At 36.0% G+C, this 24718-nt stretch overlaps 2 protein-coding genes across 4 annotated transcripts in view; one reads left to right on the top strand and one right to left on the bottom strand.

Annotated features, from left to right (window-relative positions):
• Positions 1 to 24718, top strand: part of LOC126725244 (probable LRR receptor-like serine/threonine-protein kinase At1g05700) — a 61274-nt gene that overhangs the window by 16606 nt on the left and 19950 nt on the right. The gene's annotated exons all lie outside the window — the stretch shown is intronic.
• LOC126725248 (ABC transporter A family member 1-like) lies at positions 12082 to 22799 on the bottom strand. 3 transcript variants are annotated; one of them, XR_007655377.1, is made up of 5 exons: positions 22598 to 22799; positions 22259 to 22471; positions 14295 to 14377; positions 12954 to 13425; positions 12082 to 12787 (listed from the first exon to the last, which is right to left on the bottom strand). XR_007655377.1 is itself a non-coding variant. In XM_050429820.1 (4 exons), exons 2-4 carry the CDS (start codon positions 22358 to 22360, stop codon positions 13200 to 13202), a joined length of 411 nt encoding a protein of 136 aa, XP_050285777.1. In that variant the 5' UTR covers positions 22361 to 22471; positions 22598 to 22799; the 3' UTR covers positions 12082 to 13199. The 3 variants fall into 3 exon arrangements, 2 of the variants coding, with proteins under 2 accessions (XP_050285777.1, XP_050285778.1); XM_050429820.1 differs by having other exon boundaries at positions 12082 to 13425; XM_050429821.1 differs by having other exon boundaries at positions 12082 to 13425; positions 22259 to 22432.

Here is a 24718-nt window from a genome sequence, read left to right as displayed (position 1 = left end):
CAATCGTCTTAGTGATCCTGTGGAGTTGAGGGAGTCGTGAAGGGACCATTGACTATTGTAGTTACCCAGAAAGGAGGTTTTGCATTCCATGGAATATCACATTGCCTAGGGAAACACATGGATATGTTCGTATAAGGAGTGACCTCCCTTTAATATATAGAGGCATTTTCTCCCATTACTGTGTCCTTTAGGAGGAAAACAAAACCATGAGAAATATGGGCCCCAAAGCAAACAGTATTTATACAGTCAAGGTCGAGGTCTTTACAAATGGTATCAGAGCCATGCTCTAGTTGGAAGTGTAGGCCCCACACGCAAGGACACGTGTGCCGATAAGGGGGTGAATTGAAGTGACCCGAAAATAGGGGTCTTGTAATCTATGGAATAAAGAGTGACATCCCTTTAACGTAAGAGGTGAATTGTAGTGACTCAAAAAGGGGGGGTTTTGCAATCCATGGAATCCCACATTGCCAAGGGAAGCGCATAGGGATGTGCTTATAAGAAGTGACCTCCTTTTAATGGGTAGAGACCTTTTCCTCCACATCGATTAGTTTGGGTTGACACCATCATTGATTTTGGTAGAGTTCTGTACGACAATACTTATATATCTGAATCAGGATCACTAGATCTCATATGGCGGTTGGATTGTGGTTCACCAACCAATAAAACTTACAGGTAAGCCATTTTCAATCATTATCTTATCGGTAAGATACTTAGTACTGTCATTTTCAATCAAGTTGCCTGATATGGTATTATTTTCAAGTACAAAGATGATGTTTTTGACCGCATATGGTCACCCTACATCCCACTTGAGTGGAAAAACATGTTAGGTTCTAAAGATTTAGATTTAAATGTTTAGAATCATATTTTTGTTGTGTTGACAAATCGAGAGCAAAACATGTTTAGTCTAAGTTTAAGGTAATGCTTAAAAGTATAGGTTTCAAGTTTCAATTCCAGCTAATTGCAGAAAAAAGGAAGTGAGGTTCTGCCTTCCTCGACTGATTGAGAATTAAACTCAATTGATCGAAAATCTCAAGTCTAGTTTTTTTGCAGAATTTTTAAACAAACCCAAGCTTGCGAAAAAATTTAGGGTTTCATTTAAACTTTTCTACATATAAAAGGGAAACCCTAGCCACATTTTAAAGATTTTTTGGAAGACTTGTGTGTTACTCTTTGTGAGATCTGAGAGGTTTTGTACCTTTTAACTACATAAGAATCTATGAGAGCCAGATCTACAATCAAGTGTTGGTAGAACATAGTTGCTGTATCAAGATCATTACTGATGGTTGTAACGTCCCAGTTAGTCAAAAAAAGAAGAAGTAAGATTCAGATTTTTAGTGGACCACACGTGCCCCACCTAACCCAACAATCCCCCACCACTCATTTTCATACCATCCCTTTTCTCTCTTTTGGCCGGCCATCTCTTTTCTTCCTTTCATTTTCTTTCTTTTCTCTTTACTTAAACACACACTCACTTCCACACTCACCCACCAGACTTCACTCCAAACCACTATCTCACCATCATTTTCTGACAAGATCACCGGAAAATTCTTAAGAACCCATAAGCACCTTCACATCCTTTTTTTTAGGTAAAAATTTCTAATCTTTTTGGTGGGTTTTACACTTTTACTTGAGGCTATTTTTATCTAAACTTTAATAATGATACCCATGTGATTTATGAGCATTGGAAGTGATATTTATGTGTTTGTATGTATGGGTTTTGTATTGGTGGAATTCTTTGATGAGTGGGTATATGGTTTGTACTAATGATGACTACTTAAGGTTTATGTTTGGTGGAAAGTTTAGGGGTTTTGAGTTATAACATGTGATGGTTGGTAAATCTAATTTTTCCATTGCCATTGGGTTTATTTGGAGTTAGTTGAAGTTCGAAATTTCTTGTCTTGGAGGATATTTTGATTTTGCTTTCATAGGTCTCTTAATGATATAGTGTAAATTTTATGGAAGCTAGTCATGATGTTGGAGATGATATTAAATGGGTTAACTTTATAAATTGGAGTTTATACCTTGTGAATCAATTTGTTGAGAAACTTTGAAAGTGGAATATATTATTATTGATGAGGTTAAATACTAGGCTTGCCTAATTAAGTGCTTAGTTGGCAATTCCTAAATTGTAGTTAGATACAATTTCAAGCTCTATACTTATTGTAATAGGTTTACTTGATATTGTTTAGATTCTACCTAATCTCCTTGGAGCTTGGAGAATTAGGCTTTTTGCAGTTGCGAGGTAAGTAGCTTTTTAATGGGAATTTTGAAAAATAACCATGTTATATAAATGTTGTTTTTGGGTTAGACATGCTTTTAGAAACTACCTATGGAAACCATATTTTCCTAAAAACTATTGTGTCGTAACTTTAATATATATATATATATATGATTACATATGAAAATGCATCATATTTGGTATTGCATTTGGGGAAATGCATGAATTATTGATATGAAAAAATAAGCATATTTTATTTAATCTTTGATAAGGAAATCATGGATTTTATGGTATATTATGAAATTTAAAGATGCTTATCTTGTCTTGTTATGTTGGAAATTAATAGAAAATCTCTTGACAAGAATGAAGTTGAAAACCTTACAAACTTTGTAGAGGTTAGATTATTTAAGGTCTTTCTGAAACTACTTGGATATAAATTATGTGTTACAAAGTAATGTAACTTGTGAGTTTTATGTGGTTTTAACACCATGCCATGTGTGATTTCCCGGTGATCATCCGATTTGGTTTTCATAGTCTTTGTGACAACCGAATCAGATCTAGGTCAGTGCCCTTTCACTTTGGATGAAGCGTTCTTCCCTACTGCCCATGGGGGGAAGATGTTCCTTGATTGTGTGTGGATGAGGTTGCTGTCCATGGGGCCAAAAGACCACATGCAAAAGAGATCCTATTTGATGTGCTCTCTCTGCTGCCCATGGGGGGAGAGAAAAACCTTGAGGGTATGGGTGAGGCTGCTGTTCATGGGGCCAAGAGTTTGCATACCAGAGAGGAAAAAATATCATGCCAGCTGTGAATGGGTGGATCCCTTGACCAGTCTATGTGGTAGTATGGTATATTTATGATAATTTACCTTATGTTAGATATTATAACTTTGGAAATTATATTGTTGGTGCTCACAGATTATAATATATAGTTTCAAGGTATTTACGTTGAGAAACTTTGTATTTCATTATTAAATCATTCTTGTCATAGCATATTATTATTATTGAAAATGAAATTTGCATTTCCCCCACCCCCATTAATTATTCTACTTACTAGGCTCTGTCTCATTCCATTATTTTATAAACTTTTTAGAGTAGGCAACAATCTTTTGAGACAGCTTTTTGGTGGCTAATAGTAGTTAGACTAACTACTAATGGAGGCTGAATTTTTGTAATAGAAATATTAAATGATGTACATCTTAAAATAGGCTTGACTCATTCTTTTGTATATTATAGTGGTTGTGACGTTATTCCCACTGATGGGACAAGCTGATGATATGTAATTATTTATTCAGACTTCTATTCTTTTGTGGCCAATGGTCCTTGTAATTATTGCTTAGAGCTCTGGCTTACTTTGAGAGTATATTCAACGGAATTATTATGATAATTCTTGATGTTGGTACTTGATATGATTTATGTGGATTGGATTATCAAAAAGGAAAAATCTACAGGCACTTTGAGACGTCTTTCTCATGCTTTGGACCCTTTGGGGTTTGGGGTGTGACAATGGTGGTTTGAAACGTTTGAATGAGATTTTAAAGTCACAAGTAAGGCAGCTTGCGTTGGTGAAAATCCAAGAAGAGAAAGAGTCTGTGGATTCAGAGCTTGTACGTGGTTTTGTTAGTAAGTTACTACTTGAGGTATAAATAGATTTAGGGTTAAATTTGATTGTAAAAACTTCTCTTATAGTGGATTTACTTTACTTTAAGGATAGTTAGATCAAATACTCTCCAGATTTTTACCTTGAAATGGTTCGTTTCATCAGTTTTCCTAAGTCATCATATCATGGTATTATTTATTTTCTGCTGTTTTGCATAATATGATTTATTTGTGTTTAACCTAGATCTGAATAATTAATGTAAGTAATCACTTGGTTAATATATTAGATTAAACAATTTGGTTTAAGGGGTCTAAACGAACAAACAAAACATTTTTACTAATCTCACAATGGATGACTCAGGCAACAAAGCATACCAAGTACCATCAGTTGTCATGAGCAGTGCAGCCACGAAATTAAATGTAAATGCTTCCATAGGCTTTTTTTGGACACCTGATAATGGTAACACCGTGACCCAATATATCTACTTGCACTTTTTGAACTTGAAAAGCATCAACCAAACCAGACTAGAGAATTTAACGTATTTTTGACTGGAGACTGGTGGCTTACTCAGCCTGTGGTCCCTTACTACTTATCCACAACTACAGCATACAGCACAACGGGAACTACTAGAGCAGAGTTTAACCTTTGGTTAAATAAAACTGAAACTTCCACCCTTCCGCCCATTCTTAATGCTATTGAGATTTACACATTGAAACAGCTTTTACAAGCACAAACAGACCAAGAAGATGGTAAGTTTATACCGCATAAAAAATTCACCGCCACATGATCAATACATCATCATTTGTTTCTTTAACTTCTTTCATATTTCTTATTTTACTCCTATGAAATAATTGGTTGATGCTATTAAGAAAATCAAATCAATGTATCAAATAAAGAGAAACTGGCAGGGAGATGCTTGTGCCCCTAAAGATTATTCGTGGGATGGTCTTAGTTGCAGCTACAATGCTTTTGATTCACCCAGCATCATATCCTTGTAAGTTAATGCCTTCTAAGTAAAGTATACATCCTAATATTTTAATTTATTCCAAATTTCAATTTGTTGATCACGCAATTAGGAACTTATCCTCAAGTGGATTGACCGGGAACATAGCTCCTTTCATATCAAATCTCACAATGATACAATATTTGTATGTATTTCATATGAACCAGAAAGTGTCCATTTTTTGCTTATTGAAACGGAATAGCACCCTTTTTTTCATGACTGATATTCAACTCGATAGTTTGTTTTTTTCAGGGATCTATCAAACAATAACTTATATTGAACTGTTCCCATTTTTCTGTCACAGCTGAAACTCTTGCGAGTTCTGTAAGTTACTAAGAATTCAACCACACTGTTTCTTTTAGTAAGAATATAGAGATCATACCTACTCTCTCTTCACAGAAACCTACAAAATAACAACCTCTCAGCGTCCATTCCCATGGAACTCATTGAAAGATCAAATAAGGGATCACTTTTGCTTAGGTATGCTATTTACTCTGAAAATTATCATTGTTTCTGTTTTCCTCATTTTTTCCTTATTTCCAATTTTTTTTTTCTTGAAAGTTGTACTATCGTATATGTCTAAACTTTAGCGCCATCATTTAGAGTTCCATATAGCTACTGTTTGTATAAGATAATAGATTAAGAGGCATCAGCTGCAGTTTCAAGTTTTACATACATTGTTGATGCTAGTGTTGGAGGAAATCCAAATCTTGCTAGTATTGGAGGAAATCCAAATCCTTGTGTGTTGAGTCCATGCAAAAAGAAAAAGAATATTGTTGTTCCAGCAGCAGCAGCAGCGGTTGGATTTTTCATCCTCTTATTATGGGGGCTTGCTCTCTTCTGGCAACTTAAAAGGACGAAAAAAGGTCGATTTTTTCAAAAAGATTTAACGGTTTAGATTTTACAAGGATATCATATGCTTCAAATTGTCATGATCTTAGTAGATGTGCCTGCGGGGAGGTGAACATTGTATCCAATGAACAAGGTCGGGTGTTAGAATCTAAAAAACAGCAGTTCACATACTCAGAGGACCTCAGCATTACTAACAATTTTGCAAGCGTTATCGGGAAAGGAGGCTTTGGAACAGTTTATCATGGCTACTTAGATGGTTTTCAAGTTGCTGTGAAGATGCTTTCACCATCATCGGTTCAAGGGTATAAGGAATTTCAAGCAGAGGTAGGCAGGGGTGTAGCTAGGAATTTTTGTTTAGGGGGGTCAAGTTGCGGTACTAATATATTTGTCAAGACAACCTCCACCTACATACATATATATATATATATATATATATATGTAGACACACACAAGTTTTTTTATTATATATAAACACATATATATATACACTTTTTTATTTGATAAATTATATATATACACACACCCAAAAAAAAAAGAACTTAGTATTTTTAATTAAAATTATGTTTGATGACGATCTTTCATAAAATAAAATTCATTTTTTCCATTTTTATAGTGAAATTCTTAAAATATTTCATTTTAAATACAAATTATCAAATTTTATACTAAAATAAGTAAAAAAAATCTTTCAATTGAACTAATGAAATTTTCAAAAACATGAACGATTCAAAACTTGGATGAATAAGTTAAGCTCCAAACATATTTGAAACTTTCTTGCTCTAACTTATTATGTAGCAATTAAAGACATATTTCATGTGTAATTTTAGTGACAAGATTTTTTTAATGAGTCAATGACTTGTTAATCGCCACATAACTGGTTAAAAAAGATAGATTCAAACATATTTTATGCCAAACTTTATCAAATATTTAACAGATAGAAGAACATATTTTACAATAAAAAATAGAATTACAAAAAATAAAGTTATATCTCTATATCTATTAGACCAATTATTTTTTTAAAGAGCATCACTAGACTAATTCAAATATTTGGGGGGGGGGGGGCAACTCTTATTTTTATAGACTAAATTTTGAAAACATTAATATATATATATATATATATATATTTTTTTTTTTTTAATTTTCAAAATTTTGGGGGGCCATGGCCCCCCCCCACCCTTCAACATAACTCCGCCCCTGGAGATAGGTAACAACTATTCTTAACCGTGTGTGAGAGTGACAAATAAGTTGATTTTGATGAAAGATAATCACGATAGCCTTATGTCCTAGGCTGGAATTAATCACCATTAGAGAGAGGGAAAGCAAGAGAATTACTGTGAATGCAAATGAGAATATATTTGGCATAGTATTTTAACTTTAAAACCACAGTAGCTCATGCTATTATCAAGGTTTTCAGACCCGGACCATTTATTGAATCGTAAAAGGGAGAGGTTCAAGATTTTTGAGGTCAAACCGAGGTCGAACCAGGGTCGAACCGTGATGACGTTATAATTAATTTAATAATTAATTCAAGGCTAAATATAGATATTAAATTTATAAAATTAGCAAAATTGACTAATATATCTATATATGTGAGGGAAATTTAATGATTTTCAAGTATATATTTAATAATTAAATAAGAAAGTTAATAAAATAAAATAATAACCATGAAAAAATTAAAATTTATGATTAATTTTTGAAATAAAGTTGAATATCTTTGAAGGATTTTAATTATATATATATATTTTTATTCCTTGTAAGAGATAGATAATTTAATTAAGTAGAATAAAATTGTGTTAAGTTGTTTTTATAAAAATAAATAAATAAAATTGCTAAGGGGTTGGATTGCACGGTTCTTGCCACCGGTTCTACATGGACCGTACGATCCAACCCCGGTTTTAGCGGTTCACGGAATTGCCATATATGCCCAGTTCTATATGCTTAGAAAAACCGAATTTCAATCCAGTTCCCGGTTTTCATGGTTCGACCTCCCAGTCCGGTCCTGGTCTAAGAACCTTGGCTATTATAAGACTATGGTAGCCCATAGTATTCTATAAAATTAAGGTCATATATGGAAATATTCTATGGGTTTAGCTTACTTCCAATACTTTTTTAATGAGAAATTGTCACATCACCTATTAACTAAATAAAATATGGAGATTAAAACTCATTATCACTTACCATTGTGTATTTAAAACAAAAAAAGACCTCTAGTTAAAAACGTACTAGAGGTAAGCCAAATTGATATTATATAAAAGTCTTCAATATCAATTGAATGGATCGAGGCCAACCAAGAAACGCCTAAAAAATATTTCCAAGTGGGAAAAACCCATGAAAGTGAGAAATATGGAAAGACTTTATAGTAAGAGCACAAAAAGATATCTCCAACATGTGTATTTTATGGAGCAAGTACCTTTGTGAATGTCAGATAACAAACCAGGAACGTCTTTAAGAAGAAATTGGCGCATGAGCTAACTCTAAGCACATGTGAGACACGTGAAAGGTGTCTTTAGAATATAAAGCAGAGCGAGCAACCATAGGGCAATGTATAATTAGGATTGATTTTTGATTGACCTCATAATACTTTTCCATATCGACTTTTGAGGTCTCAAATTTTATAAAGAATTCTATATAGGACATGTTTTGAGTTCACATGATATATATGAACTAAGATGTGACCTTAATCTACAGGCCAAATTTCTTACGAGAATTCACCACAAAAACTTAACTTCTTTTGTTAGATATTGCCATGAAAACACCAATATGGGGCTCATCTATGAGTATATGGAAAATGGAAACTTGGCACTGCATCTATCAGGTATTGATCATACTAAAAATCTTTAACCATAAAAATATTAATTTTCTTCCTAGTTGTGAGTTCATTAAACTTTAATAATTTAGTTGGATCTATTTTTCTTGACAATAATCATCATGATTCAACGACTTTCTTCCAAGAGTCAGCCGAATGATTTATTTTGTAGATGCAGATAAAAATGCAAGTTTCTTGAGTTGGGATACTACACTCAAAATAGCGATGGACTCAGCACAAGGTCAGCCAATACAAACTCTCTCAACGACTTTCTTCCAAGAGTCATGGCCGAATGATTTATTTTGTAGATGCAGATAAAAATGCAAGTTTCTTGAGTTGGGAAACTACACTCAAAATAGCGATGGACTCAGCACAAGGTCAGCCAATACAATCTCTCTCTCTCTCTCTCTCTCTCTCTCTCTCTCTCTCTCTCTCTCTCTCTCTGTGTGCACAATGGTTGCAAGCCACCAATTATACATCGAGACGTTAAGTCTACAAACATCTTATTGGATGAAAATTTCCAAGATAAACTAGCCGATTTAGGGTTGTCTAGATCTATCCCTCATGTATCAACAAAAGTTGTTGGCACCCCAGGGTACCTTGACCCAGAGTAAGTATTTTCATTGCTTAATTTTGAAGGCAGCTAAAATTTTTTTTTATTATTTATTTATTTATTTATCATTTGATATGTTTTTGTCACACCTTGAACACAATGAATGAGAGTACGCATGTGAAACTGTCCACACAATTAATAAGTTTTCATATTACAAGTATTTAAAACCTTTCTAAAAAGTACCACTGCACATTCTTGGTACGGTAGTTATTCTACAAGTATAAGTGTTAATGGTATATAGAGGTAAGGGCTGGGGTTCAAGTTTCCAGAAAGAAATTTCACACACATATACACTTAAATTAGGTTAGAGTATAATTTTTATCTTTAAAAAAAAAAATAATAATAAAAAATAAAACCTATCTAAAGAGTAATATTTAACCTCAAATAAATATTTAATCATATAGAATCCCAACCTAAGCTCAAAGAATTCATATGCCAAAAGAATCTATAAATATTTGGAAAAAGAAACATCCAAAACCTCAAGTTCATTAAATACTAAACAACGAAGTTCACAATTTTGTATAATGCTTACAACCCTAACAAGAGCCTCAAAATTAAGAATAATGCTAGAGGTACAAACTATTTTACAAACTACTGATGTGGTGAGTGATTATTGATAAATGAAAAAGTGATATTAATGGTAAGTTTAGATGAAAACTAATAAAAAGTTGACCACATCAGCAGTTTGTAAAAATATTGTAAAATAATTTGTGGCTATAGCATTACTCCGAAATTAATTGTTATTCATCACAATTTGAACAGAAAAAGAAAGAAATGGAGTGAGCTTTACTACTTATTTAGTTAGTATCCCATTTCCTAACAAGCCGAGTTAAGTATAACACAAAATGTAATCAATTTTCCAAAGCAGTGTAAAAGTCATAGACTTTGCAACATTTCAATAACAATTGTTTCAATGAGGCAATAAATATATATTTTTTTTTCAATCCAAAATTCATAAACTAAGTTCATATACTAACAATCTATGAAACTATGGTTACATTCTATACCCGTGACTAGGGTTAGATTAACACTCCATCACAAGATATATCCTAAAATGAACCAGCTTCTAATTAAGTCAATGTTTACCTCCAATGCCATAGTCCATTGCATCGTCAGATTGTGTATTAGATTTCAAAATATATTCAATATTATTCACTTCATATTCAATATCACATTTGGAATGTCCAAGTTCAATGAAAGATTTCATTCAAGTTTTCATAATCCTCAAGATGCTTGATCCTATTTTGAAATGTTCAGAATTTTTGAATAAGCCAATTTAATAATAATAAAAAAAAAATTATAAAATATTTTAGTAAGGAATTAATTGCAATTATTTTAATAAAATCAAGCAACTCAAATTATTAAATGAATTTTTGCAAGAAAGAACACTAATTTCGTGAATAAAATATTTATTTCTAACCACTTTATACGCTATGGAAAAGTTCACTTACCTCACAATGCATATTCAAATACTTTTTCTTTTTTTTTTTTGGTGAAAGATGATTCATTAAAACAAAAACTAAGGAGCTACAATCAGTTCAGGAAACATCCTGTTAGAATACATCCCATTGAGATCATCCTCAAACACATTTGCTACGTCCATAGGCTGACTATCAAAAGAAGAAAAATCAGCCTTTTGACTAAAACTCATCCTAGCAAGACTATCAGCACACTGGTTCGCTTAACGGAAGCAATGCTTAATCTGAATCTGTTGAGTGTAGGAAACTAGCAGCCTGTAGTCGTCCAAAATAGGAGAAACAATGTTATTTACATAAGGAGTTACCCAAAACATCCACTATAGCTTTTGCATCTAATTCAATATATATTAAGTCTGCAACACAACATAAGCCCTTCCCTAAGACCCTAGAATTCCGCAACAAAACTATTTGTAAAGCCAATACGTCTGCTAAAACTAACAATTCACCACCCACAGTCATCTCTAATCACACCCCCACAGCCCGCCAAATCGGAGTTGCCAATTGGCGCGCTGTCAATGTTAAGTTTCATCCAACCTGCAAGTGGTCTCTCCTAACAAATTCTCTTTACAACCTTTCAGGTCAGTTGCCTAGAGGAAGCCACATAGTGAACAAATTCCACCGATTGTTTCAAAATCTCAGCAAGTAAGTTAGGGTTACGGTTCTGCCTAATAAAAACAAAACGGTTCCTACTTTTCCAAAGATCCCAAATTGCAAAAGGAAATACAATTTTCCATGGGGGCCTCGAATTGAGCAAACTGCTATTTTGCTTCCCATTAAAGGAAAGCTAGTCCAATAAATTGCTTCTCCAAAAGGAATGATTCGACAACTCATGCCCCAATTGATTCCACACCTACTTATGGAGGATTGTCTCTGAACCTCCCTGGCAGATGGGGCAATTGGTCTCTTGAGCAATACCTCTTCTTTGAAGGCAGACTTTAATCCCAATACTGTTATGGGCACACATCCATAGGAAAGTTTTGATCCTAGGGAGTGTATCCATTTTCCAAATCCAGTTAGCTGAGAAAGGAGTGTTATCTTCAATCCCATAGCAAGTTTATACACGCTTCTTCATTCAAAGGTGCACTACAAGAAAAACGAGCTACTGCGGCGGGCCAGAAGCGCCGCTAAAGCCCAATATGACCTATTGCGGCGGGCCGTCCCGCCAGTGCTGCAGTGCCGCTATAGGTAAATTGCGGCGGTCGCGAAAAGCGCCGCAATAGATCGACCATTTAGCGGTGCTTTTTTGTCTATTGCGGCGGGCTAAAAACCGCCGCCATATGAGGTTGGCATCCGGTCTTGTGGCCTTTTAGCAACGGTCAACAAGCGCCGCTATAGGATTTCATGTACAACGTACCCTATGTACCTTTTAGCGGCGGTTTCGCCCGCCGCTATAGGGCTTTTTTTTTTTTTTTTCACTCTCTTGGGTCCTAAAACCACATTTCTATTACAAATAACTTATAATAATTTTAGCTCCACTAAGACATTACCACAAATGTAACTAGATAACACCATAAATGTCTCCAAACTAACATTATATTAACATAGAAATATATTATGATACGTGCTACCCTAGGCAAACCAAACACTAAAAATAATAACTTGAACTCAAGGTGTTAAAACACCTCCTAACCCAGAAAAATCTAATCCAATCACTGCTCCTAGAAGCCGTAAGCTCTCTAGAGTCTTGGCTTATTTGCATAATATCCCAATTGGGAATGGTAGAAGGATTTTAAAGGACAGGTAAATATCCCAAACTTTTTCCAAGTTACAAGTTCCTAAAACTTATTCCTAAATAAAATTTCCAAATTTGTTTTCCTAACTAAGCTCAACTCCAAGCAAAAATAAGTTGTAAACAACTTAGGTTAGGTGATGAAATGAACCTAGGAGCACAACAATGAACAAAATGCAACATAATACAGCAAAAAATAAATAAATAAATTTGATACATATGGTCATGTTACAACACTATAATTTTTTAGTGGGTTAGGTTCAAGTTACACGTAATGTAACATTTGGTCATGTTACACCACTATAATTTTTTAGTGTGTAAATACGTTATGAAGGTCGTAGATGGAGAGTTCAAAAATCATACAAAAAATAATTTTTTAAGGAAAAAAAAGGAACTTGAGGCAGCATTACAACAAATAAATTAAAATCAAAGTGAAAGAAATCACATCATGATCATAACTTTATAAGTAATACGCATGGCAACACTTACACTCTTCCATTTGAGTGCCATGAACCTCACAAATGACAAAAGGTCTTCTTGAAACCAACTCTTCTATAAAAAGGACACACTTACACTCTTCCATTTGAGTGCATGAACCTCACAAATGACAAAAGGTCTTCTTGAAACCAACTCTTCTATAAAAAGGACCCCATGTAACGGCATATTATCAATAATAATCACATTTGCAGAACTTAATTGGCATAAGTGATTCTTAAATATAAGAAAATTGTAGAAACTATTTATAAACCAAATCTGTTAACTATGTGATTTAAAATCATTACAGTCTAGCAACAGGACCATAAACCATTATCAGGTTACACTAAACTAGAAAATTCCTTTAACAACTGAACTACTATAAAGAATAAAAGTGTACTTTGAAAGTAGTAAAAAGGTAAAGGAGCAATCATACAGTCAAAAATCCACTGAAGCTGTACTGCATTGTTGGTACAATATTAACGCCCAGTTCCAAGTCATTGAGATAAGGACCGATTACATCCATGATGGATTTCACATCAGGAAATCCTGAGAAAGCCCATGTGTGGTTGAGGCGGCGTATACTGTAATCAAATAGCCGAGGGCCTTGCTCATGAAACACGACTGCACCTTTGATTTTTGGATTTGAACAATTCCTGAATAATGAAATTTGAACATATCATCCTTTCAATAAAAGAATCACCATTGTGTATATTTCTATATATTAGATGCATCATATGATACAAAGACATGAATAAAAAACACAGTAACAACAAATTTAAAAGCAATGGCTAATTCCAACTAGAAGACTAAGTGATTCAAAAGCAAAACAAATGTCCAGAGGGAAAACAAAAGAACAACAAAGATAGAAAACCTAGGAGTCAGCAACTAGGGTTACTTGGAGTCAACACCCAGCCAATTAAAAATTCCAACAAAATTTTATTCATCAAAACAGGTGTGTACCGATAACTTTTCTCTGGGCCCTTTAAATAAGACTCCCAAATTACATAAAATAAGGAAGAAAGATCAGCTCATAATCAAAATGGAAATCAAATCCCATAATAGCATCCAGCACCATTAGCAACAATCTGGTCCAATGGAATCAATTAGCATTGATCTGGTGTCCGCACCACTAAGTAATATGAATCATCCAAACATTCAAAGTGTTCACATCACTTGTATCCAACATGTGTTAAGACATTTGAAGTGTTCATGTACTACCAAATATTAAGAATAATTGAGATATTAAATGAATTTTAAACTTCATCCTACAATTGAACTTATAGTCAACAGAAAACTATTGAGTTTTGGGTTCCTAAAGTTTATGCAACAATGAACCAGCACATAAAAGCCTTTGAAATGAACCAGTTTGATATCCTATTTCCTTTCTCAAATGAATAAAAAGGTTAATTTTGTTTCTTTTTTGTTAGTTACTTTCTATTACCATTGTGGCACAGAATTTGAGAATTTTATTTTGAGCACATCATCTTGATACCAATGTTGTTACACACAGATTATGACTTACTTGACTTGATTGCAGGTACCATAGAGATCTGAGCGTATGTAGGTATCTAGGGCTAGTTCATCATTGTAAACTCTGGTAACTAGCTGTAAGCATGAAACAAGATTCATTTAGCTCAAGTCATGAAAATCCTTATCAAGGAAGTAAACAACATCAAAGACTAAATTTTCATCTCCAATAGAGTTATTAGATTAAATTTTCATTTTTAACAACATCAAAGACTAAATAGAGAATAAATAAACTTATCCTGAAGTATGTCCAAATTGTCCCAAGTTCATGTCTATTCGTATTAAGAAGAAACAAAATTGACAAGTGCTTGTGCAAATAGGCACAATATCAAGTTTAAATCTTAAAAATTAATATCAAATGTTATGGTTGACAAGCCTAACAGGAGGAAATCAAGTCACAATAGTAAATACCTTCTACCACCTGTATTTAGCAATATAATGCTCATATGAAAGTCACATTATCTCTTAACATGTTACTAAAGTTTACATTGAATACAAAAAAATAAATAAATGTTGCTCCAGTGCACTACGTTATACTGGCTAAACCACATTTTACTTTAAGGCTTTAGCAAATCTCTTAACCGATTTGTTATAAACAATTGATCCTAGAACATAAGGTCACGATGGAGAAAAGGAATTAAAAGTATAGATGTGTGACCAAAAAGAAAAAAAAAAAGAAGTCCTGAATGTGTACTTATACGCGTACACAAGGTATTTCATGGGCATAGAGTGAAAGACTAGGACACCACATCTTTATATGTGTGTGTATAGATATAGATAGGAAAATTGATAGTACAATATAAACTACTAATATTCCTCTATAAGATAAAAATAGTGTTGTTGTTTCTAAATATCATCAAATTCAATATAGTTATTGTAGGGACACGATTATTTAACGGCCCAATAATGATGTTGGGCTCATACATGAAAGATCCCTCACAATATGATTTGTAGAGAATGGGCTTGAAAGGCTTGTCTTTGATCACGGGGCGATGGTCTGGTCCTGTTTTTAGAGGAATTCATGTAGAAAATAGGAGTTGGATTTGAACATTTAAGCCCTATAGCGTTACATCCTGAGGGGTTGGGCTCCTCGGACCTAGTCCGAGGATCATTAAGGTTTTCCTCCGGTTATCCGGCGGAAGTTTTTTTGTGGTATGCATACATCTTTAAGGGGTTTTCACCCATGGAGTCTTTCTCCTCGAGGTAGGATGGGAGTCCCTGGTTTTTTGTCCATTGTTCCCCCCCTTCTTATCCAGATTACTTACTTTCTCTTTTATACTAGCCTGCGTTTGCTGTCCTTCGTCCACGTGTAGGGTCAACCTTTACAAGACTGACATTTGTCCCGTCAGTCTAATCCCAGAATTGCTGGGGATGGTTGATAAAGCTGAAGGGTACGGCTCTGTTAGGTGCAGTCTTATCTGGAAAGGGTAGTAAGGATAACTTTCCCAAGATATTTTAGATCTCGTTACAAATTTGTTCCTATACCTCTTTTTTATCCCTCTTCTCAATGGAGCTTTGGGCCTGCCGAGGACTGAGCTGTCCTCAGCTGCATCTCTGGGCCATTCTTTGCCTTATATTTTTGAGCTTAGGCCATAACCTTTTTTCGGCTTGGGCCTTCGGACTCCCCATGAGCAAGTGGGCCTGGCCCATAAATTATTGGGCCCTACAATAGCCCCTCAAAACCCTGCTGTCCAACATCCTGGTTGAAGAGGGGGGTTTTGGTAATACCGAGCCTTTATTATGGCTCATTTAATTCATCCCTTGACTGACGCGGGCGACTCTTCACCTGCCCAGGGAGTGTACCGGTCTACAAGATATTCCCCTTAATTGGCGTACGATACGTTTATGCCGTTTGGTTATCCGAAGCGCGTCTTTAATATCTTCCCTTTACGAGACCTCCCAGGTTCAACGGTTTTTGATGGCGTGGGGGAATGAAACGTGCGTATTCTTGTTTGCAGATTTCCTTGGAGATTTGAACGCATTAAGTACTCTCCTCCTCGTCCCCTATATAAAGAGAAGAAACCAGAGTTGTTTCTCTCACAGATGAATCCCTTTAATCCCCCAAAATTTGAAACCCTTATATTCCTTCCGGAGTTTACTTTTACTCTCTGGTTATTCCTTAACCTGAAATATACTCACCATAGTAATAAGCAATGACAAAATCATTCCCCTCCCAGAAACACCATGTTCTAACGAAGCTCGAAATGGCTCAGTCAGGGCAAGAATGGCGGAGACTCAAGATTTGTCTCGCCTTTCTTTCAGCCAAAATCCGAAGCAGGGACTCGTCACGTCACACTTTCGGCGTGACTGAGCCGAGGACACACATCATCAGTACTACCCGCTCTCTCATGAGCATATCTAATATGGCACCAGTGTGTTAGGAGTCAGGACTGGGGCAGGGTCTAAGTGCCCCTGCTTCTTCCTCTCTTCGTTCACTGGCGCCTCCTTTTGCCTCTCTTTCTTCCTTCTCATCTTTTCCCTCTTCTTCTCCTCCTTCTTTTACTCATGTCCTCCATCTTCCTCATTCATCTCCTCCATCTTCCTCATTCATCTCCTCTATCCTCTTCTTCCTTCTCCTTCATCTTCTTCTTCCTTCTCCTTCATCTTTTTCTAAAGAAGGTTCTTCTCCCAATATGGGCAATACTGAGGCAGAGATTGGAGAGACTTTGAAGACGAGTTTAAAAGACACCCGACTGTTTATTTATCTGTATTGCGGATGTTACCGTTGCTTCGACAATTCGCCTTTTGTATAGGCTTGTTTAAGCCCTTCTTTGTACGTTGTAATAATTTTTCATATTAATAAGAATTGTTGTTATTTTATTTTGCATGCTCTGTCTTTATGTTCTTACAAATTTGCAAGCGCTGCTCGGCACAATAATATAGCATTTGAATCAATGACAACTAGGGCCAAAATACTTGCTAATAAAAAGATGTCACCATAAATTTAATAGAATTGTTTTTCATAGCAATGCGTACCTGTGAATAACGATACTTACCCGAAACAATGCCGAGATTAGAACTGGATGCTCTATGCGGTGTAGGAAGTAATCATTCGAAGACATATCACCCGCAAAAATGAACAGCCCCCTTAGGCTACTGAATAGTGGGGCGTCTCGCTATCATCCTAACGCTTTTATTGGCATTAACATTTTACAGTATTTGAGCCGAGGACTTTCCCCATCCGAGTAGTTTGCGTCCCAATAGGCTTGAGTCCGAGGACTTCGCAACGCCTTGGCTCTGTCCAAATCCTAGTTTTGTCATCCAAGTAGTTGGCTTCCCCATAGGCTTGAGTCCGAGGACTTCGCAACGCCTTGGCTCTGTCCAAATCCTAGTTTTGTCATCCAAGTAGTTGGCTTCCCCATAGGCTTGAGTCCGAGGACCATGCAAGGCCTTGATTCTGTCCAAAAAATTTTGAGTGTTTGGTTTCCCCATAGGCTTGAGTCCGAGGACCATGCAAGGCCTTGGTTCTGTCCAGAACTTTTTTAGTGTTTGGTTTCCCCATAGGCTTGAGTCCAAGGACCATGCAAGGCCTTGGTTCTGTCCAGAACTTTTTTAGTGTTTGGTTTCCCCATAGGCTTGAGTTCGAGGACCATGCAAGGCCTTGGTTCTGTCCAAAACTTTTTTGAGTTCAGTTTCTCCCTTTCCTCAGGTATTTCACGAGGTGCCGAGCAGGGGGTTGTCCTCGGCAACAGCTATTCCTCGGGGTGGGCCATAGTCCCTGGGCCTCCATGTAGAACGGGCCTGGGCCGCGAATTCACTAGGCCCACAAATTAAGAGGTATTTCTGTAGTCTTTGGCCACGCGGTACTCTTTGACGTCCCAGTGTTCGAGGTGCGCCTTTACGAGGCTCCTTTAGTCTCATAGTTGCAGGTGGCGTTGGAAATCGAGCCAAAGCCATTTTGTCTGTAGCGTTCCTTGGGACGCTGCGTGAATTAAATGCCACCACCTTATCTTTTTAAATAAATAGGAGAGAGAGTTGCTTTATCTACGCACAAATCCTTCAGTTTTCTCCCACATCATAACTCCCATATCCGGTGCTATCCTCCCTTAGTATAACATGTTTGAGGCGAGGGTTGGGGAGAAGGAACTCTCTTCGTCACAGAGGCGCCGTGTCCTCCTGAGACTCAAAATAGTGAGGTACGGGCAAAGGAGGCATAAATTCAAGAAAATATTCTGTTTCGACAGAGGGGAAAGGGTGTCTCTCCCTCTTTTAGTCAAAATCCGAAGCAGGTTCTGTTCATGCCAGAATTTTGGTGTGTCAGAAGAAAGATTCTCCGCCATCATCGCCTCTGCCTTGTTGCAGGCAAATTTTTGGTGAAGGCTCCTCAACTTCCAGCTCCCTGCACCTTTCTTTCAGCGGTGTGAGGCTTAAGTTGGGTTTCATGCACCTTTTCTTCAGCTACGCTAGCCTGAAGCTGGGCTCTCTCTGCACCCTTTCTTCGACGGTGCAGGCCCCAAGCTGGGTTCTTTTGCTGCCTGAGCTATGGGCATGTAAAAGCATTGAGGAAGAACAATGTCTTGAAACAGTAGCCAACCTATCCTCTGTGCCACCTCCTCGGCTTTACCTTATTCTCTTGTATATTTCCTTTTGATCATGTGGTTAGCTTTAAAAGCCAACCTCTCGCCTGTATTGCCTCCTCGGCTTTGTCTTATTCTCTTGTATCTTTATTTTTCGATTATGCAATGAGCTTTGACATAAGTTGATTCCAGCTTTTCATTGTACGCTGTACTATTTCTTTGTTTTAGTAGAAAGGAAAATTTATTTACTTGTTTTGAATACCATTGTTTTTGCAACACTACTTTGTGAATGGGTGCGTTCCATGTGTGTGTTTCTTCAATGATACTTAGAGCAGGAAACCTTGAAACATAATCCAACTAATTATGATTTACCAACACTACTAGGCATTATGACGATAATTCATAGTAAGTTAAAACTTAGGAAACTAACCGTGGTAATAGTTGATTATTCTGTGATAAGTGCGAGAATACCGTCCGAGAATGATAATCTCTAGATAATCCATCCGAGGAGTTGACTGAGCAGTACGGAACTCCGATTGTATTGTAGGCGACATATTGCTCTATATTGCATCGATCCCTTTGGTGCTGAAGATCCGAAAGCAGACTTGAGAATCCTTGCAATTTAGGAATTAACCCAATTGTTAGTGGAGAGTTTTCGTCAGATAAATCCTAAGGTCCATGTAATGTAGTTTTTCCTTATAAGTAGTTGGTTTCCCCAAAGGCTTGGGTCCAAGGACCATACAAGGCCTTGGTTCAGTCCAATACTTTTTTGGAGTATTTGGTTTCCCCACAGGCTTGAGTCCGAGGACCATGCAAGGCCTTGGTTCTGTCCAAAACTTTTTTGAGTACTTGGTTTCCCCATAGGCTTGAGTCCGAGGACCATACAAGGCCTTGGTTCTGTCCAAAACTTTTTTGAGTACTTGGTTTCCCCATAGGCTTGAGTCCGAGGACCATACAAGGCCTTGGTTCTGTCCAAAACTTTTTTGAGTACTTGGTTTCCCCATAGGCTTGAGTCCGAGGACCATGCAAGGCCTTGGTTCTGTCCAAAACTTTTTGTGTACTTGGTTTCCCCATAGGCTTGAGTCCGAGGACCATGCAAGGCCTTGGTTCTGTCCAAAACTTTTTGTGTACTTGGTTTCCCCATAGGCTTGAGTCCGAGGACCATGCAAGGCCTTGGTTCTGTCCAAAACTTTTTGTGTACTTGGTTTCCCCATAGGCTTGAGTCCGAGGACCATGCAAGGCCTTGGTTCTGTCCAAAACTTTTTGAGTACTTGGTTTCCCCATAGGCTTGAGTCCGAGGACCATACAAGGCCTTGGTTCTGTCCAAAACTTTTTTGAGTACTTGGTTTCCCCATAGGCTTGAGTCCGAGGACCATACAAGGCCTTGGTTCTGTCCAAAACTTTTTTGAGTACTTGGTTTCCCCATAGGCTTGAGTCCGAGGACCATGCAAGGCCTTGGTTCTGTCCAAAACTTTTTGTGTACTTGGTTTCCCCATAGGCTTGAGTCCGAGGACCATGCAAGGCCTTGGTTCTGTCCAAAACTTTTTTGATTACTTGGTTTCCCCATAGGCTTGAGTCCGAGGACCATACAAGGCCTTGGTTCTGTCCAAAACTTTGAGTACTTTTTTGTACTTATTTGCTTTTTCGCAGGTCAGCCCCTTGACCATGGCGGAGAGAGCTGACTTGAGGTCGGAAGCCCCTAGAGCTGCCCGTGCCGTTGGCGCTACAGGACGTAAGCCCTGGCACCAATTTATGTCGGAACAACAACTGCATGTCGCCGGAGATGGGGGAAAGCCCGCGAATCTCCGCTTGCTAGAGAGTTGACTCGAACGCCACCTGTGCCAACGCACAAGCCTTCCCACAGACGGCGCCAATTGTAGGGACACGATTATTTAACGGCCCAATAATGATGTTGGGCTCATACATGAAAGATCCCTCACAATATGATTTGTAGAGAATGGGCTTGAAAGGCTTGTCTTTGATCACGGGGCGATGGTCTAGTCCTGTTTTTAGAGGAATTCATGTAGAAAATAGGAGTTGGATTTGAACATTTAAGCCCTATAGCGTTACATCCTGAGGGGTTGGGCTCCTCGGACCTAGTCCGAGGATCATTAAGGTTTTCCTCCGGTTATCCGGCGGAATTTTTTTTGTGGTATGCATACATCTTTAAGGGGTTTTCACCCATGGAGTCTTTCTCCTCGAGGTAGGATGGGAGTCCCTGGTTTTTTGTCCATTGTTCCCCCCCTTCTTATCCAGATTACTTACTTTCTCTTTTATACTAGCCTGCGTTTGCTGTCCTTCGTCCACGTGTAGGGTCAACCTTTACAAGACTGACATTTGTCCCGTCAGTCTAATCCCAGAATTGCTAGGGATGGTTGATAAAGCTGAAGGGTACGGCTCTGTTAGGTGCAGTCTTATCTGGAAAGGGTAGTAAGGATAACTTTCCCAAGATATTTTAGATCTCCTTACAAATTTGTTCCTATACCTCTTTTTTATCCCTCTTCTCAATGGAGCTTTGGGCCTGCCGAGGACTGAGCTGTCCTCGGCTGCATCTCTGGGCCATTCTTTGCCTTATATTTTTGAGCTTGGGCCATAACCTTTTTTCGGCTTGGGCCTTCGGACTCCCCATGAGCAAGTGGGCTTGGCCCATAAATTATTGGGCCCCACAGTTATACTTTTGAATTTAATTAGAGAACCTAATGTACTACATGATATTGCTTGACACATAATATCAATATCTAAATAATACAAAATGTCATTTACTTTATGGAGTAGGGACAACTAAAGTAAGAAAATATGGAGACAAAATAATTGCATAGCCAAAGCTGATCAGAGTCATCAGACCACAAGAAAAGGAGCCCAAGTAATTAAAGAATACCATTTTTTTTTCATGGATAAAATACTACATCAAATTTGATAGTTAAATCAGTTTTTTTTTTTTTCATGAATTAAATATTATATCTAATTTAATAGTTAAATCATAACTAGTGCCATGGTCGTAGGCCAATGTATACAACACCCTCAACTCACTCACTATCTAGACCAAAGTGTGCATATCCATTCAATTTCAAATACAGACCATTATGATCCATAGATTTATAAATAGCACATTACATCTTTAAAAATACCTTTCACATCTCTCATTCGACATTTTTTTTTAATAATCATATACATAACAGCCATCTTACCTCCAAACAAATAAAATTGAAAGTTAATAATACCCTTCAAGAGTAGAGGGAAAAAGAGAGTGACTAGATATTACAAATCTAAGAAGTGAAATGGACCCTCAGGCAATCCAATTAAACCTAGACCAACAATAGAACAAATATTGAATCAATAGTGCAGACAATAACATATCACTATAATAATAAATAAATCTTATCAATTCAAATCCCAATATATCATGAATGAAACAAAAAGAGAAGATAGAGAAAAAGCTAACCTTCTTTGGAACCCTAGCGGCCACAATTCCGGCACCACGAGGAGCAGGAACCATACGAACAGTAACAGAACCACACTTTCCGGTGACCTTACAGGGCACCATATGAGGCTTACCGATCTCATAAAATTCAAATTCAACTTTCGAATTTTAAGCTAAACCAATCAGCTCAATTCGCTATAATTTCAAGATATTGAACAAAGAACCATCACAGATCTAAAAAGAATTGGACCAAAATTTATATAAATTGAGAGAAACACGGAAATTAATAGAAAAAAAGACAAACGTTAAAGTGAGAAATGGACAAAAAAAAAAAAAACAGAGGATGAATAATAAGCTTACTATTCGGGATTCATGGCGGTGTTGCGATGAAGATCGATAAAATCACGAGAATCTCGACGAGACGATGATGATGATAGAGTGGTATGGTTTTTCCGGCGAATATTTGACGGAAACGAATTGCAGAGAGAGAGAGAGAGAGAGAGAGAAAGAAAGAGAGAGAGTTTGTGAAGGGTGAAGGACTGAAGGAGAAATCGAGGAAGTGGGGGAAATGGGAACTAGGGGGGGCGGCTGAATGAGAAACGTGTAGGGTTTTATGTTGTGTTTTAAATAGAATCAAAACGACGTAGTTTTGATAATAGTAACTTAAAAATTAAAAAAAAAATGAATAGTATTATTTAATTTTTATATTTAATATGAATAGTATTATTTTATTTTTATATTTATATTTAATATAAATAGTATTATTTAATATTTTATAGTAATATTAGTCAGATTTTGGCTTTAGGGGGGACAAAGCTATAAGTGAAACACGTTAGGAGGGAAACAAAATTTTGGGAAATTTTGGGTGGGAAAAATAAAAGAAGACAGATTTATTTTGAGGAAAAAAATAAAAATAAAAATAAAATAAGACATGTTTAATTAATTACCATTTTTTACTAGGAATTACCATTTTGTTATGCATTTTGTAATTGTACATGAATCAAACACATCTATATATCTAAGTGAGTTAATGAGTGCAAAATATTAAGAATCTAATATTAATTAGCTATGAAATAAAATTTAAAAACAAAAAAAAAAATCGCATATACTCAATATAATTCACCACACAACTTTCTCAACAAAAAAAAAAAAAAAAAAACCACAAAAACAAAAATTATCACACATTCTATCTTATTAAAAATTAAAAAAAAATGATCATAGCTATTATTAAATTTGTGTAAGAATTTTAATATGAGACTAACTACATTTACATTTTAAAAAAAGAAAAAATAATATGACTAATTGGATAGTTAGATTGAGAGAATATAAGCATGCAAGTACATAGCCCATGTTAATCACGCACTATACTTAGATTTGAAATCTAATCGTTGGATTTGAAGAGTGTAATGAAAGGATGGGTTCAAGTTACACTTGATGTAACTCTAAAAAATGTTACACTAACTAATAACTTATTATTGAATTCACATTTTGAAAATCTAACCGTTGGATCACATTTTCTATTTGTTCTTAACATGCATGCCAATTTTCACGCTAATCGGGTGTAATTTACCATTTGATCTTTAAACTCATCTTTTATGCGTTATTTTAAACTACAAAAACTTGAATTTAAATAATTGATTGATGACATGACTATTAATCTTTGATCACCATGAAATTTTGTAAGCAAGAAAAATATATGAAGATAATGTAATCCAACGGTATATTTGTCAAAATTCAAATTGAATTAAGAAATATAGGGTTGGATTCAATTTACACTTGATGTAACTCTAAAAAATGTCACATCAACCAATAACTTATTGTTGAACTCATATTTTGAAAATTCAACCGTTGGATCACATTTTCTATATGTTTTTAACATGCATGCCAATTTTCTTGCCAATCGGATGTAATTTACCCTTTGATCTATAACTTATCTTTTATGCGTTATTTTAAACTACGAAAACTTGAATTTAAACAATTGATTGATGACATGGCTATAAATCTCTGATCACCTTGAAATTTTATAAGCAAAAAAAAATATATGAAGATAATGTAATCCAACGGTAGATTTGTCAAAATTCACATTGAATTAAGAAATATAAGGTTGGGTTCAATTTACATTTGATGTAACTCTAAAAAATGTCACATCAACCAATAACTTATTGTTGAACTCATATTTTGAAAATCCAACCGTTGGATCACATTTTCTATATGTTTTTAACATGCATGCCAATTTTCATGCTAATCGGATGTAATTTACCCTTTGATCTATAACTTATCTTTTATGCGTTATTTTAAACTACGAAAACTTGAATTTAAACAATTGATTGATGACATGGCTATAAATCTCTGATCACCTTGAAATTTTATAAGCAAAAAAAATATATGAAGATAATGTAATCCAACGGTAGATTTGTCAAAATTCACATTGAATTAAGAAATATAAGGTTGGGTTCAATTTACATTTGATGTAACTCTAAA

The sequence above is a fragment of the Quercus robur genome, chromosome 5 (genome assembly GCF_932294415.1).
Source record: "Quercus robur chromosome 5, dhQueRobu3.1, whole genome shotgun sequence".
NCBI lineage: Eukaryota > Viridiplantae > Streptophyta > Magnoliopsida > Fagales > Fagaceae > Quercus > Quercus robur.
Note: the sequence above shows the minus strand (reverse complement) of the source record. Positions and strands in the feature narration are given on the sequence as shown.

Bases quoted from the DNA above. Each gene is read 5' to 3' on its own strand.
- LOC126725248 (XM_050429820.1), bottom strand. From the start codon at position 22,360: ATGGTGCCCTGTAAGGTCACCGGAAAGTGTGGTTCTGTTACTGTTCGT. The intron at 14,378-22,258 runs GTTAGCTTTTTC...TCATGCTTACAG, and splicing joins CCGCTAGGGTTCCAAAGAAG to CTAGTTACCAGAGTTTACAA. The intron at 13,426-14,294 runs GTAAGTCATAAT...TTCATTATTCAG, and splicing joins GGTACCTGCAATCAAGTCAA to GAATTGTTCAAATCCAAAAA.